This window comes from Castor canadensis, chromosome 12 (assembly GCF_047511655.1).
Source record: "Castor canadensis chromosome 12, mCasCan1.hap1v2, whole genome shotgun sequence".
NCBI lineage: Eukaryota > Metazoa > Chordata > Mammalia > Rodentia > Castoridae > Castor > Castor canadensis.
In genome coordinates, this window is record NC_133397.1 from 37,563,547 (window position 1) to 37,586,477 (window position 22,931).

General features: G+C 37.0%; 1 protein-coding gene across 7 annotated transcripts in view; it reads left to right on the forward strand.

Moving 5' to 3' along the window:
* Plekhh2 (pleckstrin homology, MyTH4 and FERM domain containing H2) overlaps positions 1-22,931 on the forward strand; it is a 125,462-nt gene that overhangs the window by 82,871 nt on the left and 19,660 nt on the right. For all 7 annotated transcript variants that reach the window (XM_020157403.2, XM_074049591.1, XM_074049593.1 and 4 more), the window contains 8 exons: positions 2,770-2,949; positions 5,971-6,079; positions 7,159-7,271; positions 10,975-11,154; positions 13,306-13,403; positions 15,140-15,317; positions 16,209-16,364; positions 17,582-17,679. In XM_020157403.2, the coding sequence (XP_020012992.2) occupies positions 2,770-2,949; positions 5,971-6,079; positions 7,159-7,271; positions 10,975-11,154; positions 13,306-13,403; positions 15,140-15,317; positions 16,209-16,364; positions 17,582-17,679 (1,112 nt within the window). The remainder of the gene's footprint in view (positions 1-2,769; positions 2,950-5,970; positions 6,080-7,158; positions 7,272-10,974; positions 11,155-13,305; positions 13,404-15,139; positions 15,318-16,208; positions 16,365-17,581; positions 17,680-22,931) is intronic.

The following is a 22,931-nucleotide window of genomic DNA, read 5'->3' on the forward strand; positions in this document are numbered from 1 at the left end:
AATACTGACAAAAAACCTTCATAATTACTGGAAATGTTTTGAGAATGCATGTTAATCAGTTCAGGCCTAATTTGTGTCATATGTGTGTGAAAAAATATACATATATATACTTTTGCTGTAGACATTTCCAAAGCAATTTTGGAACCTGGATCAGTGCCTTTAAAAAAATCATAACACTTAAAAGCACAGGTTTTATTGGCTGTTCATGGACTCATGGCAAATCCATTGGTACAATGAATAACTATTAAATACTAAGGTGGGAGAGACCTAGACTTTCATAGGATTAGTGTGCCTAAAACATATACTTAGGACAGTATTGTCTTGTTTTATGATGGTAGAATTAGTTTTCTTTATCCCATTTCTTAAAACCTGTTTTTTATTATCAATGTGACTTTTTTTTGCCCTATTATTTTTTGCCTTTGCTTTACTACCTTTCCTTTTTCCAAAGTGTAGATATTTTTGCATTTTTCCTTTAGAAGTAAATTTTTTTCATTCAGTGCCCAACAGTATTTTGTACATAATAACTACTCAACATATAAATGTTATAAATTTAATAGGTAAAAAAATCATGTTTCTCATGAAAGACAGTATATTTCATTGAATTAATTAATTTTCATTATTAATCAGCTATTAGATAGCATTGCATTTTATATATCATATCCGGCTAAGACCTCCCTGAGACACTGATATTTTAACTAAATTCTAAAGGAAGTGAAAGAGCAGCCATGTGACTCTTTGGGGCAAAAGCATTCCAGGCAAAGGGCACAGCAACTGCAAAGGCCCTAAGGCAGGAACATTCCTGGTGTGTTTGGGAAATAGCGAGATCAGTGTGACATTACGAAGAGAATAAGAAATGAAGTCAGAGATATAACGGGGGGGCCAAGTCATGTGGTACCTGTAGGTCAAAGTGAAAAAAATTGGATTTTTAGGGGAGGCAAAATTTTATCTCTGCCTTTGTAGGGTTTTCAGTAGGCCTGAGGATTAAATCAACATAAAACAGATTGTAGGAGAAAATTGTGCAAATTTATTTTATATAGTTTTTACATGGCATGGGAACTTTCATGAGGAAATGAAGACTCAAAAATATAGAGTTGAACATATCCATATTGAACTGGACAAAGATTAATAAGTTGGAAAAACATGGCAAGGCAAAGGGACTTGGGCCAGGATAGCCAACAGGATGAAGTGACTAGAGGACAGGGCTGATTTACAAGGGTTGTTCAAGCTTCCCTGGCGTCAGTTCCATACTTGATGATAACAATGTTATTTTTCTTCTGTTATATAGGGAGGATATTTTCCATATGGGAGTTTTATCTCCTGCCTTAGAAAAGAAAAGATGAAGGGTCAAAGTGCCCTTCTTGCATCTGTTTTTTCTTTTAAAATGCTTTTAGTTCAAAGTAGTCCTATGCCTGAGGTGTCTTCAGCATGCCATCCTCCAGCTTTTACTGAATGGGATGACAAGCCGTTGGAGGGTTTTGAGCAGAACAGGCACAACATCTTGCCCAAGTCTAACAGAAGTACTCCAGGTTCTATTTAGTAATAGACTGAAGGGAAAAAGGGAGAGAGTAATTAGTGGGCTATGACAAAAATCCAAGTAAGAGGTGATTAATGGTGGCAATGGAGCTATAAGAAGTGACAAGACTCTGGACATACTGAAAAGTCTTGTTGACAGGATTTATTGAGAAGAAAGTTCTGGGATGTGAGAGAAAGAAAAGCATCAGTGATGATGACAAAGTTTTTGGCAGTAACAACTAGAAAGATAAAGTCACTTCAACTGCAATGGAGAAGACTGGGCAGGGCAGGTTGTCCAGTGGACTTGTCAAAGTAAGCTTGTGATGCTGTTAGACATGTCAGTGTGGATCACAAGACTAGGGTGAGACATTTGGGAGTAGCTAGCACATGTTGAGATGAAAGCCATAGACTTGGCTGAGATCACCCAGAGTGAGTGTAGGTGGAAAAGGCATCTCAGCACTGATCCCTGGAAGTTAGTATGAAAATGAATCATGGTAGATGTCACCGTGTTTGGGATGGACTTTTTCAAAGAACTGCAATTGCAAACCTAGCCATATGTCTTGAAAAGTTATAAATCTGAAGCACACTATGTATTTTTCTGGAATAAATGTGCTTAATTAAAGCAAAAGTCTTGAAACAGATATGCTAAATACCTAACATGGCAGATATATATTTGTTTTGGTCAGTAAATGGGTAGATAAAATTTAATGTAAATCAGCTTTAGAAAGGTTTTCGTACCCTTAAATTAAGATGGAGGAAATCATTGCAATGTTTGGGATGTGTTGCATACTTTAATAAATAGCCTTAGAACATTATTCATTTACTGGGGCCTAGGGTGATAGTTAATCTCTGTACCAGCTATCTAATCTTATTATTTTTTCTATGAACAGTATGGAGACTATGTATATACTTTTCATTTTTGATACATATCACTGATTTTAATCAAATCACTGATAATTCTATGGGGAAAACAAGTTAAATGAGTATTTTGAATTTTTACTAGTTATTTGACTAAACAATGGGTCCTTTTAATCCAACTGAATAATCTGAACCACTGTGTCTTTTTTTTTCCTCAAAAGTTAAATGTCCAGGATTCATATTGTTCTTTTATATTATAGTCGAGGCTTACATTTGTAACAATGTAAACAGATTGCCTCTAGGCTTAAAAAAGATGTGTTTTAAAGGTAAAATTAAAAAGGACCTTTTAGTAGGAGACTTAGGAAGTGCCTTCTTTACAATTACTAACCTTTACTTTAGTTTCCTTTAGGTCAGATCAAACTCTGGGAGGCTAAAGTTGAAGAGGTGGACAGGTCCTGTGATTCAGATGAAGATTATGAAGCCAGTGGACGTAGTCTGTTATCCACCCATTACACCATTGTTATCCACCCTAAAGACCAAGGTCCCACTTACCTCCTAATTGGATCCAAGCACGAAAAGGTATTTAAATACTTGTTGATTGATGTTTCAATGGTTCACAATATTATTCAGGTAATAATTGTAAAATCATTTTTATGGAAATAGGAAGAGAATTTTGCTAAAGACTCAGCTCTGTTTTCAGAGATTCTTAACCTCCCTGGAAATGAGACTTATTTGAATGGCTTTTTCAATTCTATTGATAAAAGTCATATCAATGTTGAAATTAAGGGCTGGGGGGGTGTGGCTCAGGCAAGTGCAAACCCAGTACCGCCCCTCCCCAAGAAAAGATTGAAATTAGTGAATGAGTATAGAGAACAAAATAACCTTAGATTAAAAAAAAGTCAATCTCTCAGAATGAATTTTTTGGTGAATTTAAGGCCTCTACCTTGTATTTTTGAGTCATTTTCAACAAAATTTTGGTGAAGATACAATTAAATATGAATTATTGTATTTATTATGTATATATAATTATATGTGATAAAGAAAGCATCAAAAATTAATAGGGGAAGGTAATGGAGAATATGTTTATTATTTGTTGACAAAATTGCTATTAAGGAAAATACTAGTTTAATTTTTTTATCTTACACATACAGCAAAATAAATTCTAGATGAATTTAAATAGTTCATTGAAAAAAAATTTTTTTGTGGCTGTACTGGGTTTGAACGCAGGGCCTTTCTCCTGCTCTACTACTTGAGCCACACCTCCAGTCTTTTTTGCTTTATGTTATTTTTCAGATAGGTTCTCACTTTTTGCCCTGAGCCACCCTCAGATCATGGTCCTTCCAATTATACCTCCCATATAGCTAGTATTACAGATGTATCCCCACCACACACAGCTTGTTTCATTGAAATGGGGTCCTTCTAAGTTTTTGTTCAGGTGGCCTGAAACTGCAATCTGCCCAATCTCTGTCTCCCCAAGTGGCTGGAATTACAGGTGTGAGCCACCACATCTGACTTGAAATTTTTTTTTAAAGCTTTTATCTGATCTCTGATTAGAATGTACTTTTTTTAAGGAAAAAAAAGGCAATAGAAGAAATCACATTGACAGTGATTAAGACATTTGACTTCAAAAATTTAGATACTTCAGCAGGACGCCAGTGGCTCACACCTATAATCCTATATACTTGGGAGTCTGAGATCAAGAGGATCGAGGTTCAAGGTCAGCCCAAGCAATCTGTTTACGAGACCCCCATCTCAAAAATAACAAGAGCAAAATGGACTGGAGGTGTTCAAGCCGTAGAGCATCTGCTTTGCAAGCATGAAGCCTGAGTTTAAAGCCCAAGTCCTACCCCCAAAAAATAAAAGAGAGAGAAATTTCTTTATAGCAAATAAAATAACAAGATATATTATTTAAAAAACCCAAAATTTTTCAGCATATAAACAACTTATAAATTATTACTGTTAATATTGATATTGTTTCCAAGTGCAAGTATCAGGCAAAGTGTATGTCTTCTTCATCTTTACAATTACTTCCCATGGGAGAAGATCTTGTTCCCATTTACAGATGGAAAAACTGAAGCACTTTCCTGCAAAGCAGGTTTTAGACTCATATCTCTGTCCCCAGAACTGTTTCCAAACACTTGCTTCTACTGCCTCCCATTTGATTTGAAAAGTATGGTATTTCCAATAGACAAATGGGAAGAGGACCCACTGAACAACTTACTTAGGAGCTCAATTGTAACTTCATGTTTAGATTCATCTGTCACCAAAGAAATGGGAAGTTGTCTCAAATTATCAAAGATTTTAAAAATTATGCTAGTGAAGCTGTGATGAGAGAAGCACTCTCACACATCACTGGAGGGAGTCTAAATTCTTATGAATATCCTGGGAAGGACTTTAAAAGGTGTTCTAAGAGTTCCTACAGCTGGGCGCTGGTGGCTTACGCCTGTAATCCTAGCTACTCAGGAGGCAGAGATAGGGAGGATTGTGGTTAAAGGCCAGCCTGGGCAAATAGTTCTCAAGATCCAGTCTCAAAAAAAAACCTTCACAAAAAGGGGCTGGTGGAGTGGCTCAAGTGGTAGAGCACCCACCTAGCAAGTGTGAGGCCTTGAGCTCAAACCTCAGTATCATTGAAAAAAGAGTTCTATAAATGTTCACACTCTAGTAATGACCCATAATTCTTTTTCGAGAATATATACTAAGGGCCTGGGGATGTAGCTTTGTGGTGGAGTGCTTGCCAGGTGTGCGCAAGGCCCTGGGTTTAATTCCCAGCACTGCAAAAAAAGGAAAGATGTGTACTAAGGAAATTATCATAAATGTAGCCAAAAACTTATATATAAAGACATTGGGCATAATATTCTTTCAAAAATAATTGCATCTCTGAAATATTTGAAGCAGAAAATATAGCATTTGCCCCTCTTAATTAACAGAGGTTAGATCTCAGTATTTTTTTATCAGTGAGAAATTATAACCATCTAAATCTTCAACGATAGGAAATTGATTAAGCAAATATCTTGTTCCTATACAGTCTAGCCATTATAACTTGTTTTTGAAGAATTTGTAGCAACAAGGGAGTGCTCATATTAGTAAAATTCAGAAATTATAATCATTTATTTTAGCATAACATCAACTGTATAAAAATTTAATCTACATGTATATTTTCACAGAGGAAATAAAAGACCAGTAGTTATCTTTGGGGAGTAGAAAAATATGGATATTACTTTCTTTAAATATTCTGGAGTTCCTAAATATTTTGTATGTGTTACTTTGGAATTTGGTATAATTTATTGTGCTCCTTACAAGAATTTTAACTGGTTATATTCATTTTAATTTATTAATATCCTTAATTTTATTATGCTTTTCTAAGAAACATGAACAGAAAATAATAAAAATACAATGAGCAAGGGTAATATAAGGACAATTCAAGAGAACAACCAGCCCTCCTCAGATGTTTGACTAAATGACTTTTAGTTATTTAAAAATTAAACAAAGTGATTTCTTTTCTATCTCAAAGTTTTCTACTGTGTTTGCAAGTTATTCTCTTCTTTAAGTAATTAAACTATATCTTGGCTAACATTTCTATTAATATGTTCTGATTTTAAGGACACTTGGCTTTATCATCTGACTGTTGCAGCTGGAAGTAACAATGTAAACATTGGATCTGAATTTGAACAGCTTGTTTGCAAATTGCTAAACATAGAAGGGGATCCTTGTAAGTTCATAAGCATCGAAGGCTTTATAGTTAATGAAGTGAACCCTAACCTCCTTAGCCTAATGAAGTTTTCACTCTGTGGGTTCTCATTCCCTGAAGTGTACCCACCTGTCATGGGCTTTGCTTACAGTGATCAGGATTCTCACTGGGGTTCTTAGGCTGTGGGAGTACAGTGGTCCTCTAATATACTATGTCCTGGCACACTCCTTTGTCCTTGCTCATATTGCTTCTCTGTGGGGAATGCCCCCTTCCTTGGCAGTCCTTGCCAATGTGATAAAATCCTAACTAGGCTTAGCGGTCCACTCCAGCTCAACTTCTGGGTCACAAAGGGACTTAGTGTCAAAATGAGTGCACTTTGCCTTTGAATTCTTTGATAGCATTTGTAGCTTTGCTTTGAAATTAAGTTCTTTCAGCTGAGGTTTTCCCATTGAGAGTCTAGATTCTATCCTATGTTTTACATACTTACAAAGAACACATTTTATTTGCAGTGTCCAATATAGGCTTTTTTTAAGTGGTACTGGGGAATGGCACCCAGGGCCTCATACATACTATACAAGTGTTCTCCCTCTCAGTTACATTCCCAGCTTCAGTATAAAAATTTAATAAATGTTGATTTTAGGAATCACTTGATGTTCCTCTTTATCTTCATATCTTCTCATATTTGACTTCTCTAGATCTTTTCCCAGCTCCTTGTCATGTAAAGTCATCTCCCTACCTACATCACCACACATTGGCACATTTAATCAACATGACAAGCAGATTTGTTGCAGCCTAGTAAACTGGGACTTAAGTCTTTGCATTTACTTTATCCAAAACAGAGACATGACTGGAGGAGTGGCTCAAGTGGTAGAGTACCTGTTAGCAAGCACAAGGCCCTGAGTTCAAACCCCAGTCCCACCAATACAAAGACACGAGTATTGCATGGCCTGAAAACTGAAGTCAAATAATGTTTCTGAGGGTTTTTCCTTGCCTTTGTGGTAACAGTTGTGAGCCAGAACTGAATGAGCTCATTTCTAAAAGGTCAATCTAATGAGAGGCCAAAATAAGGGAACCATTCCGTTCTGTTCTTCTGTGTTTAGCCTCTCAGATATGGAGACACCCCACTTTGTGTCACAGCAAAGAAGGAATCCTGTCTCCTTTGACAACACTGCCTTCTGAAGCTCTGCAAACAGAAGCTATTAAGTTATTTAAGGTAAAATTTGTATATGTTGATAATCTCACTGAATTAAAAAAATAATAATTTGAGTTGTAAAGTTTCATTCTCTCCAGAAAATTCAAACTGTGGTGATTAGTATTTTTAAAATCTATGAAAATAAAATTTGGTGAATTTAATATGCTTTCTGAGTGAGGATTTGGGATTTACTAGCAAAATAAACTGTACGTAGTTTGGGCAATGTGAAATGCTAGCTATCAGAAAAACGATTTCCCCTTAACTTCTTAAATTCAGTTCTGTCATTCTTTATCTCATCTGTCAACAGTCATCTGCTGGTAATTTCTAAAATTTCATTAAGGATTTTGGCTTCCAACTCAACATTCTTCCTCTCTGCCTCAACTCTTGCAAATGACTTTATTATCGTATCACTCTCCAGTGCCACAGGAAGGCTCCTGGCTGTCTTACTGTCAGCAAGCTTAATCTCTGGTCTGCTTGATCTTCCCATTCTCCACATCCACACTTTGACCTGATCTTTCCTTCCAAGTATACTACCTCTAAAAACTTAAATTCCAGTATCTTTTTCTTTAGCCATAATCCTAGCCTACATGCTCTATTCCTCTTCCTCTTCCTTTTTCCTAGTCTACTTTTTGTCTTCTGTGAGACCTTTGTTTTGAACATTTGAGATCATGATAACTGCTTCTTGACTTTTCTTCCTTCCTTATGTCTCTTAGTAAGCATGAAGCCCTGAATGCATTCCCCAGTACTGCCAAACAAACAAACAGCAGCAACAACAACAAAACACGCCAGAAAAAAAGAAGGGGTGTGGAGGTGATAGACAAAACAAATTTAGCAAAATGCTGATAATTATTGTAATTATAATTACAAATATAATTATAATATGAGTAATAGGTACATGGGCTATTATTATCCTACCCTCTATACTTTTCATTTCAATAATTTCCATAGTGGAATGTTTTTAAAAATTCACCTACAGAATATACAAATCTACAAAGCAAGAAAGCTTATACAAATGTATTTGAAAATCTGGATGAGGTGATCACTGTTTTTTTTAGAAAATAAAAGTAAGCAAAGTTTTCCAACAGGAAAATGAAAATCTAATCAGGGGAATTTACCAAACTTTATGTGTAGGTAATTTCAAAAGTGTTTAAATTGCTCCAAAGCATAGAAAAAGAGGAAAAAGTTCTGAAATCTTTTTTTTTCCATTTACTTTTCATTTCAAAAGCAATGTATATAAGCATATAGAGAATATTACCATGAGGTCCAAAGTCCTATCACCCAGATCCACAGCCATCAACATGTGGCAGTTTTGTTTTATTCTTCCATCCCGACTTTCTCTGACATGTGATTACTTTGAAGCAATCCTAACTCAAAACAGACAGCATTTTGTCCAAAACAATAAAATATTAGCAACTAGAATCCAGCATCATAGTAAAAGAATATTAAATCATAGCTAAGAGGGATTTATTTGAGGAAATCAAGGATGACTAAATATTAGAATGTCTAATATTATTAGGTAGATAATCATCTCTATAGATGCCAAAAATCATTTGATAAATTCAACTTTCATAAAATAGCAATAGGTAGATACTTCCTTGACATAGTAAAATATTTTAGCCTTAGCTAAAAGCAGACATTGGGCTTCATAAAGAAATGTAATAGCAATATTTCCACCAAAGTGAGGAGCAAGACAAGTAGATTTCCCATTATTATTTTTTAAACTTTTTAGTTAGAGTAACATTTGTCATTCTCATTATTTAGCATTCTACTTGGAGATTAACCTATGTAATCAGGTAATTAAAAAGAAATTAAAGGCATATAAATTGGAAATGAAAATATTTTCAGATGGTATAATTATATACCTAGAAAATTCAAAAGAACAAGCTAAAAAGTTTCTACAGACAAGGGAATTCCACAAGATATTGAGGCACAAAATTAATAAACTGAAAAACCTTTTATAAATACAACTAACAGCCAACTAGAAGTTAAAAGGAAGAAATTCTACTTTGGGCTATGACAGAGCAAGAGGGCTAGATTTACCCTACCAGTGGTTCTCAGACATTGAAGAATAGGCAGAACAATGGCTGTCAGGAAACCAAAGGAATTAAATCCTATGGTTGCTGTGCCTTACTGTCTGGAGGGAACACCCAAATAGAGCTTGGCAGTCTGAGTTGTAGAGACAAAGTTCAGAATTTGAGGAGGCCATGCAGCCTAGAGTTCATGGTGCTGGGAGAAGAGAAAGAAGAAGAAATGAGAGAGACAGAGAAAGACAGAGACAGAGAGAAAGCTCCAGATATCTACAGTGTTCTTTTCAAATTTCTTCTGAGAATTGATAAGTATATGTGTATAATGAAGCTACCTAAGGCTAGAGCAAGAACTACCAGGAAGGAATAGGCAGAAAAGTTCATGGAGCTCAAATAGAGCTGGAAATAGTTTACTTTCCCATCATCTAAAAGAAACAGGTCTAACATATTGGAGATCAAGTAGAGTACCCAGAAGGTTATTGCCTCAGTAATGGGCCCAAAGCAGTCCTAAACTAAAGGCTATTCTGGTTCCTTTTAAGAAAACTTTAAAAATCAAACTATGTCCTAGTATTTTAACTGTATTTCAAACCAAAGCTCAGAAATATTTAAATAACACAAAAAATCCGATGCCCAGCAACATAAAATCCATGATGTCTACACCCAGTGAGGAGTCACCAGACATACAGAGAATTGGTTTATATATGACCTATACTAATAAGAAAAGGCAATCACAGAAATGTCCCTGGAAATGATTCAGATGACAGTAGATAAGGACATTTCCCTGTGCTAGTTGTCTATTACTACATTAATTCTTTTTTTCCCAACACTGTGTGACTTAAAACAGCAAACGTTTAGTATTTCATAGTTTCCGAGGGCCAGGGATCTGGAAGCCTTTAGTTGGGTCTCATGAAGTTACTGTCAAGCTGTCAGCTAGGCTAGCAGTCATCTGAAGACTTGACTGGTGCTGGAGGCATCCAACCTCTCATGTGGCCGTTGGTAAGAAGCCTCATACCTCACTACAAGTCTCTCTTCATGTTACTACTCCAGACATGCCAGCTGCCATCCTCCTGCCAGTGAGCTAAGAAGAAAAGAAAGAGTAGCCAAGATGGGAGCCACAATGTTTTTTTATAACTTAAGCCCAGAAATGGCATGCCACTTTCTGTTGGCCACAGCGGCACAACATGGGAAGGTATTATGTGAGGGTATAAATATCAGAAGATGAAGGCCTTAGCAGGCCATCTTGGAGAATGGCCACCACACTTCATATGTTCAAGAAGGTATAGAAAAACGTGAACATTTTGAGGAGGAAGTGGAAGGAATTTAAAATACCCAAATTGAACTTTAAGAGTTGAATGTACTGTGGCCAAAATGAATAATATACTAGATGCAGTTAACATGTATTTTGAAGCTCTGTCATTAAGTACATAACTACTTAGAATTGTCATGTCCTATAGATGAGTTGAGCCCTTTGTCATTATAAAATGAACCTTTTTATCTCTGACAAAATTCTTTGCTCTGAAATCTACTTTGTCTGCTATTATTGTAGGCACTCCAGATTTCTTTTGATTATTGTTATCATAATGTATCTTTTTCTATCATCTTAAACAAAAACTACTGCTAAAAAGAGAATCAATATAACTCCTGCAGAATGAATCTAATCATTTCTCACCTTGAGTTTATCTTTTTCTTGTTGACTTCAGACCTGCCAGCTTTTTATAAATGCAGCAGTTGACTCCCCTGCCATTGATTACCATATATCTCTAGCCCAGAGCGCTCTGCAGGTCTGTCTGACACATCCTGAGTTACAGAATGAAATTTGTTGTCAGCTCATTAAACAGACAAGACGAAGACAACCACAGAATCAACCAGGACCATTACAGGTATATATTCATAACATACATGCAGTTTAAAAGGATGTTTTCCTGATTTTAAGAATAATACACATTCATTATAGACATTTGAAAAATACAAAAATTGTGAAAGGAAAACTAGCTATTAATATTTTGATGTATATCCTTTTGATTAATGTGTATATCTATACATTTATGCATAAACCTATATGTATGTATATGTTTATGAACACTCACAGTTTTTCATATTAGCAGAGTTACATTGCATTACTTTTTTTAAACTATAGAACATAATCACTTCCCTTATATCCTTAAAAATTCTTCCAAGCATTTTTTTTTTTTGGTACCAGAGTTTGAACTCAGGGCCTCACACTTGCTAGGCAGATACTCTACTACTTGAGTCACTCCACCAGCCCCACTTCCAAACATTAATGTTCACATTAATATCAGTTAGTATACATTTAGATTTTTCCAGTTATTCCTCCTGTAATACCTTTTGGTAGGCATCTTTGAAAGTAAATTTTGTGTACATGTCCCATTGAATTCCTTTCATCCCATTTCTAGAATTTTCCCTATATCATCAACAATATTCAATGTAATTCTTCTTTTTCTAGGTAAAAAGTAGTATTTCACTATTAATTTGGGATGCATTTCTTTAATTGTTATCACAGCTAAATATATATATGTATTTTTTTTGCTCCAAATATGCATATTAGTTTATCTATTTATTTTTTAATTGTTTTATTATTCATATGTGCATACAAGGCTTGGGTCATTTTTCCCCCCTGCCCCCACCCCCATATATGTATTTTTTGTAGTCATTTGTGTTTACTCTTTAATGAACGCTTGTTTTTATCTTTGCCTATTGATAATTAACCTGTTAATGACAGAATTAAAGAGAAATTTCTTATCCTAGTGTACAGATTCTCAGGGTTGGATACAAGTTTTGTGGGCTTGAAGTTTACCCAATTTGAGAGAATCTTTCTTTTAAAAAAATAGTACAAAATGCATTTCTTTTGCATATGTTAAAAAATATAAGTCAATGTAAATACAGTTGATAGGGTCCTTTGCAGGGCCTTCCAGGGGGTTGACCAAGAGAGGTTCTGAAGCTGAAGCTAATGATCCCACTCCACTGGCTCCTCTTTTTCCACCTCCTGCCTCCAGCACACAATGAATGAATGCACTCTCCCTGTTCAACAGTGAATTTGCAGACCCTCCCTGTTCTTCACACACCTGCCTTTGCAATACTCTCTACCTTGCACCTGGCCTTATTCCTGTTATTTGAATTCCCCTTTCTTCCTTCTTACTTATAGACTTTATATTCTGGCAACAATTCCCTGACTACTCCAGCAGTTAGTTCTTCCCTCCATTGGTTATTCTTTAAAAAGTTAGTATATGGGTTGGAGTTGTAGCTCAAGCTGTAGAGCACCTATCTAGCAAGCACAAAGTCCTGAGTTCAAACCCCAATACTGACAATTAGTATGTAGTATTATCATTATGTCTTATTATTACTGTTCAGATATACAAGTATTTCCTACTAGGCTATATGCTTCTCAAGGGCAAGGACAAGGGTCTATCTCCCTCTCCGTTCCTATATAACATCTAAAAAAATTAACGAAGTGATACTTACTTAATGAGAAAAAATACAAAAAGAATATAAAACATTGCAAAGGAAAAATTAAAAGTCACAAGTAATTCTGTCACCTAAAGATAACCTCTGTTAATACTTTTATACTTGACCCCTATGTATGTATGTGTGGATAAGTGGGTTTTAGTTTTAAGTACATGTTTTTTTACTATTTTATAATCTGCCTTTCTCAAAGTTGTACATATTTCAATAATGAGTAAATACATAAAGGAACAAAAAAGAGAAATGTCCCTAATCTTTAAATGTGATATCAAAAAGGAAAACCAGATCTACTAACACTTTAGTATCTTGGTTATTGATAACAATATACACAACTAAATTGATTATGGATCTGACCCAATATAGAATTTTTATGCTTCTAATGTAGTAAAGGTGCTCTAAAGACATAATTTGTGTGTGGAGGAAGCAAAACATTTTTGGGTTAAGAATGACAGTCATCAGCCTATTGCTCTCCCAGCCTCTGTCAGGCTCCCTCCTCCCATGTGACTGTCCAACAACATGGTGTCTAACCCACGATGCTTCTCTTTGCCCAGGGCTGGCAGCTCTTAGCGCTGTGTGTTGGGCTCTTCCTTCCCCATCATCCTTTCCTGTGGCTCCTCAGGCTCCATCTAAAGAAGAATGCAGATTCCAGGTGTGCAGAAAACTAGCCAGCTGAACCGTTACGTAGCCTCCGAAAGTCTACCACAAATCATAAGTATTTAATAACCTGCCAGGTGCATTTTCAGAAGAATGTGTGAACCAAATATTGGGACAGGAAGCCTTTTGTTATCATTTATGTGAAGCTTGGAAAGTACTTTCTTTGTTATGTTAAATCTCAACTTCAGTAAAAGCTTGAAAATCTCACAAAGAACATTTTTAAGTGAAAAGTCAGTGTGCATTTCAAGTAAGATGACAACATTAGCTGGTACTCACTTAATAAAAGCAATTGTTTTGTTTCCTTAGTTTTCCCTTTTACTGTTTTTCTCTACAGTGAATTCTTTTATGTAAAAGACTCCCACCCTGTCTTCTGTCCTTTTACTATTGTATGTATTTGAATTACTTCAGATTTTTTACTCCAATGAAAAAGATATTTCAAGTCTAACCATCAGAATGGTTTTCTTAAAATGGGACCCAGGCACTCAGCCAAAGCCTATCCAGGTTCATTTTGTCCACCAAGAGGTTCCTGTTTGTTTGTTTGGTTGGTTAGTTTTGTGTTGCTAGGGTTCAAACCCAGGGCCTTGTACAAGCTAAGCAAGAATTCTGCCTACTGAGTTACATCCCCAGCACAAGAGGTTCTTGTTAGGTCCCTAAAATAGACCTTAGAACTAACACAAACAAACAAACACATAGTAAAACAAAGACCAACTTGGAACGATAAGAAAATACCCTGAAACTCATAATACACTCTGGGAAACCTATGCTCAAGGTTAGTGACTGTAGTTGCAGTCACTGAGGAACTCTCTGACATAGGGTGACACTACTGGATCTGTCTGGAAGGCACTTGAATATAAATATATTTAGAAGTGTTATCAATCTGCTTTTATAAACAAAATTAAAATTTTTCACAATTATTTACAAAGAGGGCAAATAAAATCTCAATCCCACTTTTACATTTATTTACTGTAGTGGTTTGCTTAATGCATAAGATTTTTAACAAGTGTATATTTTTATAGGATAAAGAAGGAAAATAGAGCTGGGTGTGGTGGTACAGGCTATAATCCCAGTATTTGGGAGTCTGAGGCAGAAGAATCATGAGTTTGCGCCCAGGCTGGGCTATATAGCAAGGCCTTGTCTCAAAAAAAAAGAAGACGAAAAATATATTTTTTATTTTTGTGAAGACATTTGCTTACCTTGTTTAGCAGTGAAACATTAGCTTACGTGTTCTTCAAAAAAGAACTCTGCTGCATCATATGTTTAAGTTACCCTATATTATTCCTTGTACATTATTTGCTTTACATTGACTAATACAATTACTGTATATTGACTATAAAATGCCTGGTAATTTTAAATTCAATTTGTGATTATAACAATATGTAAAAGATAAATGCTTTGTAGAGGAGTTGCAAATATTAAAAAATTGGAATTTAAGAAAAGATATAGTGGTTTAATATAATTCAAAAATAAGCATTACTATAGTAATTAGCACGATAATTAGTAGTAATAAGCAGCAAGGAAAGCTTTCTTTGTTGGGGGAGATTTGAAGCAGAGTCCCCCTATGTAGTACAGGCTGGCCTCCAACTTACAATCCTTGTGCCTCAGCCTCCTGAGTGCTGGGATACAGGCATGAGCCACCCAGCCTAGCTGAAGGAGGCCTTCTTAATGGTTGCATTGGTTAGATTGTCTTAATTAAATTCATCCTTAGATTTTATCTTAAGTTTTGTATTACAGGACAGAATTTGGAAAATATGCCATTTATTGCCAGCGATGTGTAGAAAGAACTCAACAAAATGGTGATCGAGAAGCCAGACCCTCAAGAATGGAAATTCTTTCAACCCTTCTTCGAAACCCTTACCATCATTCTTTGCCTTTCAGTATACCAGTGCACTTCATGAATGGTATATATCAGGTGGGTTAGCCTTTTTTACCCTAATTGGAAAATATAGTTAGCCAAGAATCCTATGTCTAACCTCTGTGGAACAGGGAAGAGAGACTACCTACCTTGGTCAGCAGCTGGCAGTGATAAATCTGAAAGTAGATCAGATCTTCCATCAAAACCACTGGAGTTTTTAAATAGTTTTGCTAATAAGGATTCACACTAAAAACAAACCCAAATAAGAGATGGGTTTTGCTGCCATTATAACATTATAATTTTGATGGAGAAAACCAAAAACACTTTGGTCAAACTTTTTCCCAATCAGTGCACTTACTTGGTAAGGAAATAATCACTAACTTTGGGTATGCACAATTTTATTCTTTTTTAAAATCTCCAAACTCAAAACTCAGGAATTATCTGGGGATACTTTCCAGACCCTCCCAACTCCTGCTTATTAACTGAAGGACACATGTTCCAAGGCTAACAATTAGTTTTTCATTAGAGAATTCAGATATTTAACTGCCTATTAAAGAAAAAGACTTTAAATACGGAAAGGTGTTCATTTATTTAAATACATTTCTTACTTATTTTCTTTCATTTGCTTAAAGATTGCAATTTGTGCTGTAGTTCTTGATTGACTTGTAATGTAAGTATAATTAGTATGCAAGATATTCGTAGTGGTCAAATGGTCTTTCTCCTGTCTGTTGGGTGAAGCAGAGATTTCTGAAGTCTTAACAGCAAGCTGACTACTGAAGTAACTGTGCTAATTTTCTCCAGTGGAACTTTGGAACAAAAAGTTAAAATTCCCAGAAAAATATATGCTATCATTAATCATGTGTCAAGTATGTCCTATTTTCCCCTGGAATCTCTGTTTGAAATTTATGTGCTTTTTATTAAGAGAACAGCTTTGCTATTTCTGTCTAGGTAGTTGGGTTTGATGCATCCACCACAGTGGAAGAATTTTTGAATACTTTGAACCAGGACACAGGAATGAGGAAGCCAGTGCTTTCTGGATTCGCGCTATTCACCGATGATCCTTCTGGCAGAGACCTGGAGCATTGTCTCCAAGGAAACATCAAGGTGAAACCAAACCCAGCAAATAGCAAAGAGACTAGCTACTCTTAGTCTTTGCAAGTTTAATTCAGGAGTTTTCTAAAAATTTAAGCAACCTAATTTCACAGTAAAAAAATAAAAACCTGCCAGATTTTGTGAATTCTTAATATGCAGTCTGCATACATATACACTCCATGTTAATGAAAGGGAAAAGACTAATAATGGTAATAGCACTCTGAATATTAGGGTAATGAGAAGAGAGGAGTGAAAGTGCCAGTAAAATAACTTTTTGAAAAGTTTATTCAGCAATATTACTGAACTTTTTTCAGTGTCCCAAGGGCTGGACTGGAACTGTGGGGAACATAAAAAGGAGCAGAAATAGCTTCTGCCCACAATTAACTTGTAATTTACTTAGGGGAGAGCAGACTTACACACTGGTAACCTTAAACTAGCAATGAATTTGATACATGTTTTAAGAGGGCTCCGAACCTTGCACAGAGGATGAACTAGAGAAGACCTGAACTGCAATTTGGTAGTACTGGGGTTTGAACTCAGGGCCTCACACTTGCTATGCAGGTGCTCTACAGCCTGATCCATGCCCTCAACACTCTGAACTGCAATTTGAAGGGTAGGTCTGTATGGAAATAAAAATTTTTAAAAATCTTTTATACGTCGTAATAAAATAACTTCAATGAAGTTTCCATTGAGTGGTGGCAACAATGAGAAAGACAGAATTATAAGGGAGTATGAAGAAGCAATCCACTTATTTTGCAAATAGGAAATAGACCTACAAAGGGAAAAGATTTTTCCATAAATCGAATGGCTAGAACTGAGTCTAGACTATTCTTTGTACTATGGTTCAGATCTTCCTTGGTATAACTTCATCATTCCAATCTTTTTAAACTCAGCAAGTGGAAAAATTGCTTCCTCAGTGACTGAATCATGAAAAAAATCCCTATAATCTTCTTGTGTCCAGTGCCATGTAGTCCTGAATTAAGATTGCTTGTTGAGTAAAAAATTCATGGCCATAGTCCAAAGTTAATGTGTGTCCAAAAGGATAAGTGGGCCAAAGAACAATTTATAATTAAATCCTAAGCTCAGAGCTACACAGACATTGAAAACAAAAAAGCTTAAGTGCATTTTGTTTGATCATAGAAACTGAAAAATTTCAGTCTAGACATACTTGTCTTCACAAAATATTAATTTTAAGCCTTGTGAATTTCAGTTTTCTACTTCTCTTCTAGATTTGTGACATTATTTCTAAATGGGAACAGGCATCCAAAGAACAGCAGCCTGGGAAATGTGAAGGTACAAGAACTGTTCGTCTAACTTATAAGAACAGGTGTGTAATAAGACATCCAAATGCCAGAGTAGGAGCCACAGCTGTGTTCAAATCATGCTCCCACAACTCAGTTTCCTGTTGAGTAGACGTGAAATATCATATTTATTTGTATGTTTATTTTCCTTTAAATGATAACTGTAAGAAGAAGCTATCACACAAAGTTCTGTTCCTAATTCTCATTCTTTTATATTCTGTCTCTGTTTCTCTCTCTTTTTCCCTATTTATCGAGCTTCAACCATAAGCCAGTCACTTTGTTATAGAAGCTCTGGATAAAGTGGTAATAAAAACAGACATAGGCTTAGTCCCTGATCTTTCAGAATTTACAGGCTATTGGGGAAAATCTGGTAATCATGTATTCACACTGGAAAATATATAATCACATGTTAAGTTCTCTAAAGGAAGAGGATAGTACTGTGAGAGCAGATAATGAGGAGCCTGGCCTAGATGGGAGACACTGGGAGGCCTCTTTCAGAAAATGATGCTTATGCCAAAGTCAGAGAGGGGCTTGGAGGTTCTGGGAACCTCAGACTGGGTTGGAAAGGACGTTCAGGGGCCTGTAGAGGGAGGTTCCACAGCCTGTTTCAGGAACTGAAAAAATCCCAGTGCAGCTGGAGCACTCAGCTTCTCAATAGATGAAATTATAATGCACTTTGACCTATAGTCAGACACCAGATTTCCTTCCTTTTTCAAATATTTCCTTTTCTTCCATGTACTAGCAGAAGTTTGTACTTAATAAATACTGTTAACTGACCAGCTTACATTAACTGTACCAAAATAAAGATATTTTGCTGGTTTTATTTGAATCTTATAACTCACAAATTAATCTATAAAATGTCAGGCCAAGAGTTTGGTGGAATTATTGATGTAGTGTTGAATTCTTTTAGAGGACTACTTTTGGAAGATGTTCATAGACTTAAAATTGGAATGCAAGAATTATATGACATAAAGCAAGAGATTTGACCTAGTTCAGTATTTCTCTTTCTAATAACCTATCCCACAGAAATACTCAAGTAGGCAGAGTATTCTGATATGATCCAGTATCTTCTTTGCCATATTTTTATAATAGTGAAAAATCAGGGAAGGGCGTTAACATACTCATCAGTAGGAGAATGGTTTAATTAAAATGGTATGTTCATATTTTGGTCCCCACTTCTCACACTCTCAGGCACTTAAAGGCCACCTTTTGTTTCAACAAACTCCTTTGATCTGAATCAGTGCTGATTGTAAACCACTGGAGTCTCATGAGCTGTGCTGACTTGCCAGCATTCTGAATAGTAGAAGCTGGCTATGAAGCTGTGGTATCTAAGGTTTTAAGTCATGCATTCCTAGAGATTCCCAGAGATGGGCATCATTGTTTAGATAATGGAAATGGAATAGGCTCTACTTCTGGATCAACCTGTTTCCACTGATGAATTCTTCACCTGTGGCCTTTAGTGACTGGTAAGAGCAGCAGCTGGAAGATGTGGACCTTCCAGTTGGTTGTTTTGGTTCTGTTCAGTGCTGGAACAGTAGTTTTGGAAGTGTGGGCCCTGGACCAACAGCCTCAGAAGCAAATGGAAAAGTTAGAAATGCAAATTATGCAATTATTCTGCCCCACTTCAGACTTACTGAGTTAGAATTTCTGGAGTTGAAGCCCAGGAGTTTCTGTTTTAGCAGCTCTCCAGATAATTCTTACACACACTAAGATCTGAGAAGTACTGATCTGAAGGTCCTTATTGCTGCCCCCATCTGTTGATCTTACTCTGTGGAAGGAGCCAGATCCTTGAGCTGGACATGTATCATTGTGTACAAGTTCAGGAATTCTCATCTGGCTTTGTGAGAACCAAATGGAATGACTTCCATGTCTAGGATTATAAATGTTCAATACATACTAGTTCTGGTTGTGATGGCTATGATTGGAGCCCAAATTAAATCTGGATGAAATAAATAAAGGTAGTCTGAAAGTCACACGGAAGAGTAATGCTCTAAGTCTATACCACTAGAAAGGATAGAGAGGAGAATAACACATATGAAGATTGTCTTGTTTTGTTTTTTTTTTAAACTTCATGACAATATCTTTAGCACCCAAATAAGAAAGAAGGAAGGAAGGGAAAGGAGGAAGGGAGGGAGAAAATGAGGGAAGATGGAAGAAAGTAAGGTGAAAGAAAGAAAAGTAAAGAAAAGCCCCAACTCAACTGAGACATTAAACTCTTTTTTGAGGGGGGCTTGTTACTGAGGGTTGAACTGGGGCTCGTATTTGGTGCGTAGGCACTCAACTACTTAAGTCACACCCTAACCCAAGGGGCTTAATTTTTAACAGAAGTCTGAACTGGCTGGAGAGGCACAGCTACGACAAAATAGGTTTCTAAATATGGCATGCTTTGCATATGTGTGTAAATAACCTAGATAACAAGCCCTAATTTCCAGACACACGGTCATGAGGAGAACTGGCTGTGACCTGTCACAAAGCCAAGGACTTGATTCTTCATCTGCCAAATAGCACTGTAATAAACACAACCAAAATACCAATTCTCTTTATCATGGAATTTTTAATTTATTTTTAGCAGGTTATGGAATTTTAATTATTTAGACTTATGGGTTAAAGATCTAATTAATAGGCTTTGAACTTGCTCTCATAGAAGAGGATTTGGAAACTAGTGCTTAAATTCTATTCACATTAAAGCTTCTTATTTCATGTGATTTCTTACTGTGTGTATGAAATTGCAAAAGCCAAGGCATATTTTCAACAAAGCAAAACTGGCAAGGGTTCTTTCCTACAGATACAACTCTTCCTTCCCCCTTCTTGAAAATCAAAGACTGTTTTCAGTAATGCTTTGTGGTTGTTATTTTCTGGGACATAGTTTAACATTCCTGTCTCTGCTACCTTTAGCTGACTGGAAAAGCACCTGCATCCATTGGCTCCTAAATCAAAAAGGATCTTGACAGGTCACTGAGATTATCCCATTTCTTCCAGCTATGTTCAATTTGAAAGATTCCAAAATAGGCCTTTCCTCTCCTCTCTCTTCAGACAGGGTCATGCTATATATCCTAGGCTAGCCTTGAACTTGCTATGTGACCCAGGCTGGCTTTACACTTGAGATTTTCCTGAGTGCTGGGATTACAAGTGTGCCCTGCCACACTGGGCACCGGAATAGACTGTGGTGAGTCTAAACACTTCTAGAGAAGAATTGCACTGCTAGGAAGAGTTACCTTTGTGTTTTGGCCATTTATCCCACATCAGGCCTGTGCTGAGCACTTTGTACTTTTCATTGCTTACAGTCCTAACATGAGGATCCATTATTACCTCCCTCTTGGAAATGAAGCAACTGGGGTTGAGAGTTCAGTCACTTATCCAAAGCAAAGGAAAAGGGAGTCTTCAGGCTTTTTTTTTTTTTTTTTGGCAAATAATTCCCATATTTAGCATTTCTCGTGTACTATTCATTTATCTAATCACACAGTTTACCACTGCCAGGCCTTACTGGAAGCCCAAGGAGTTCAAAAGCAATTAGAATTCCCCTGCCCTTTTGGACCTTGCAGAGGCTAGAGAGAGGCAGGCATGAAGCCTTAGCAGTACTGCAGGAGCAGTGTAACAGAGTGGTGAAAGATAGCAACTCTGGAGGCCGACTGCCTGGACTAGGATCCTGACTCTACCCCTCGCTGTGTGGCCCTGAGCAGGTCACTTAACATCTCTGTGCCTCAACTGCCCTCTGCATGAAATAGAGGTTCAGGTAGTGTCTGTGTTCTGGGTTGTCTGAAGTACTAAATATTGGCAATGATGAAGCACTGGATTCAAAACCTGCCACATAGGTATTTGCTGTGACCATGAATTAACGTGTATATGTGCAAGGTGAGGAAGGCGTCACAGACAGGTGGCTTCTGAGCAGATGACTGAAGTTGTAGCTGCAGCGATAGGAAGAGGGAGGGTCACTGCAGGGATTTTGTTTGCTTGGCCTTTTCTTTATGGTAGTGGAGGTTAAACCCACAGCCTTGTACATGCTAGGCAACTCTACCACTTGAGCCACGCCACCAGCCCTTTTGTTTTACTTTGTTTTTGAAATAGGATTTTGCTAACTTTGCCTGGTCTGGCCTCAACTCACAGTCCTCCCGCCTCTGTATCCTGAGTAGCTGGGATTATGGGCATGTACCACCACACCCAGCTCACACTGCAGTTTTAGTGAGGGTAATGAGTAGACTGTGGTGGTAGAGGAGCAGAGGGAGGGTTGATGGAGAGGGATCACAGGCTGCTTCCTTAGCATATTCACAAGAGGATGTGAAAGACAACAGTAGGAAATGAGTATGAAGAATGAATATGGGCCCAATGGAGGGAAAGCAAAAAGATGGCCCTGCTGTGCTGAGCCCTGCTAAGCTTGGGAGCAGTGTCTGTGTAGAGATACGGCTTCTACCCTGCAGCCTGCAACCTCTTGGGTGTGGCGTGAGGAGGCAGGTACTTGGGATACTCTTGCTGTCTAGTCCAAGCCCTCCTGCTGTAGTCCAAGTTCACCTTCTCTGCCTCTGGCCTCTTTAAGATTCTGGAGCAGCCAGGAGCCTGCTATATTGTGGGAGACGGAGATCCCATTCCTCTGGGGCATGTCCCAGTCAGGCTGCACACCTCGAGTTGCTTGTTGGTCACTTTGTGATGCTTTTACTCCAATCCAAATGTCCTCCAAAGCCCTGTCTAGCTGTTGGAACCCAAGCTCTAGGGGTTTGAGCTAGTGACTCCTACATACTATATTCCTGAACTACACATGTCTGGGTTTGTTTTCCTTTCTTTGCTAAGCCTCCTCAGGTTTTATCTAGTTGGCATGCTGGAAATGAGAGAAGACACCCCTTAGCTTTTTATTCTTTCCCATAGCCATTCGTGTGTTTGGTTCTTTTTCTCTTTTATTTGTATTAAGAACCTTCCAATGATAACATTGGCTACACTGTAGTGGATTACAGGAATGAGGCATGGTTCCTCATTTCAAGTGCAGAAAATAAGCTTGCTATAAAAACAAGTGTGCCAAAAAGAGAAGACTTTCATCTTTTTTTTTTTTTTTTTTTTTTTTTTTGCAATATCAGGGCCCTCCCCATGCTTGTAGGCAGGTGCTGTACCACTTAAGCCACTCCTCTAGCCCGAGAAGGCTTTCTTCTTAAACTTTATTTGCTTTGTTTTTATCACTTGGCTGATATCATTTTGAGTTTATTATCTATTTCTGTTCATTTAAATTCTTCTACCAGTTTAACAACCCTGCATTATTTATCTTCATGGAGCCATAGGTAAAAATGGAGCTTAA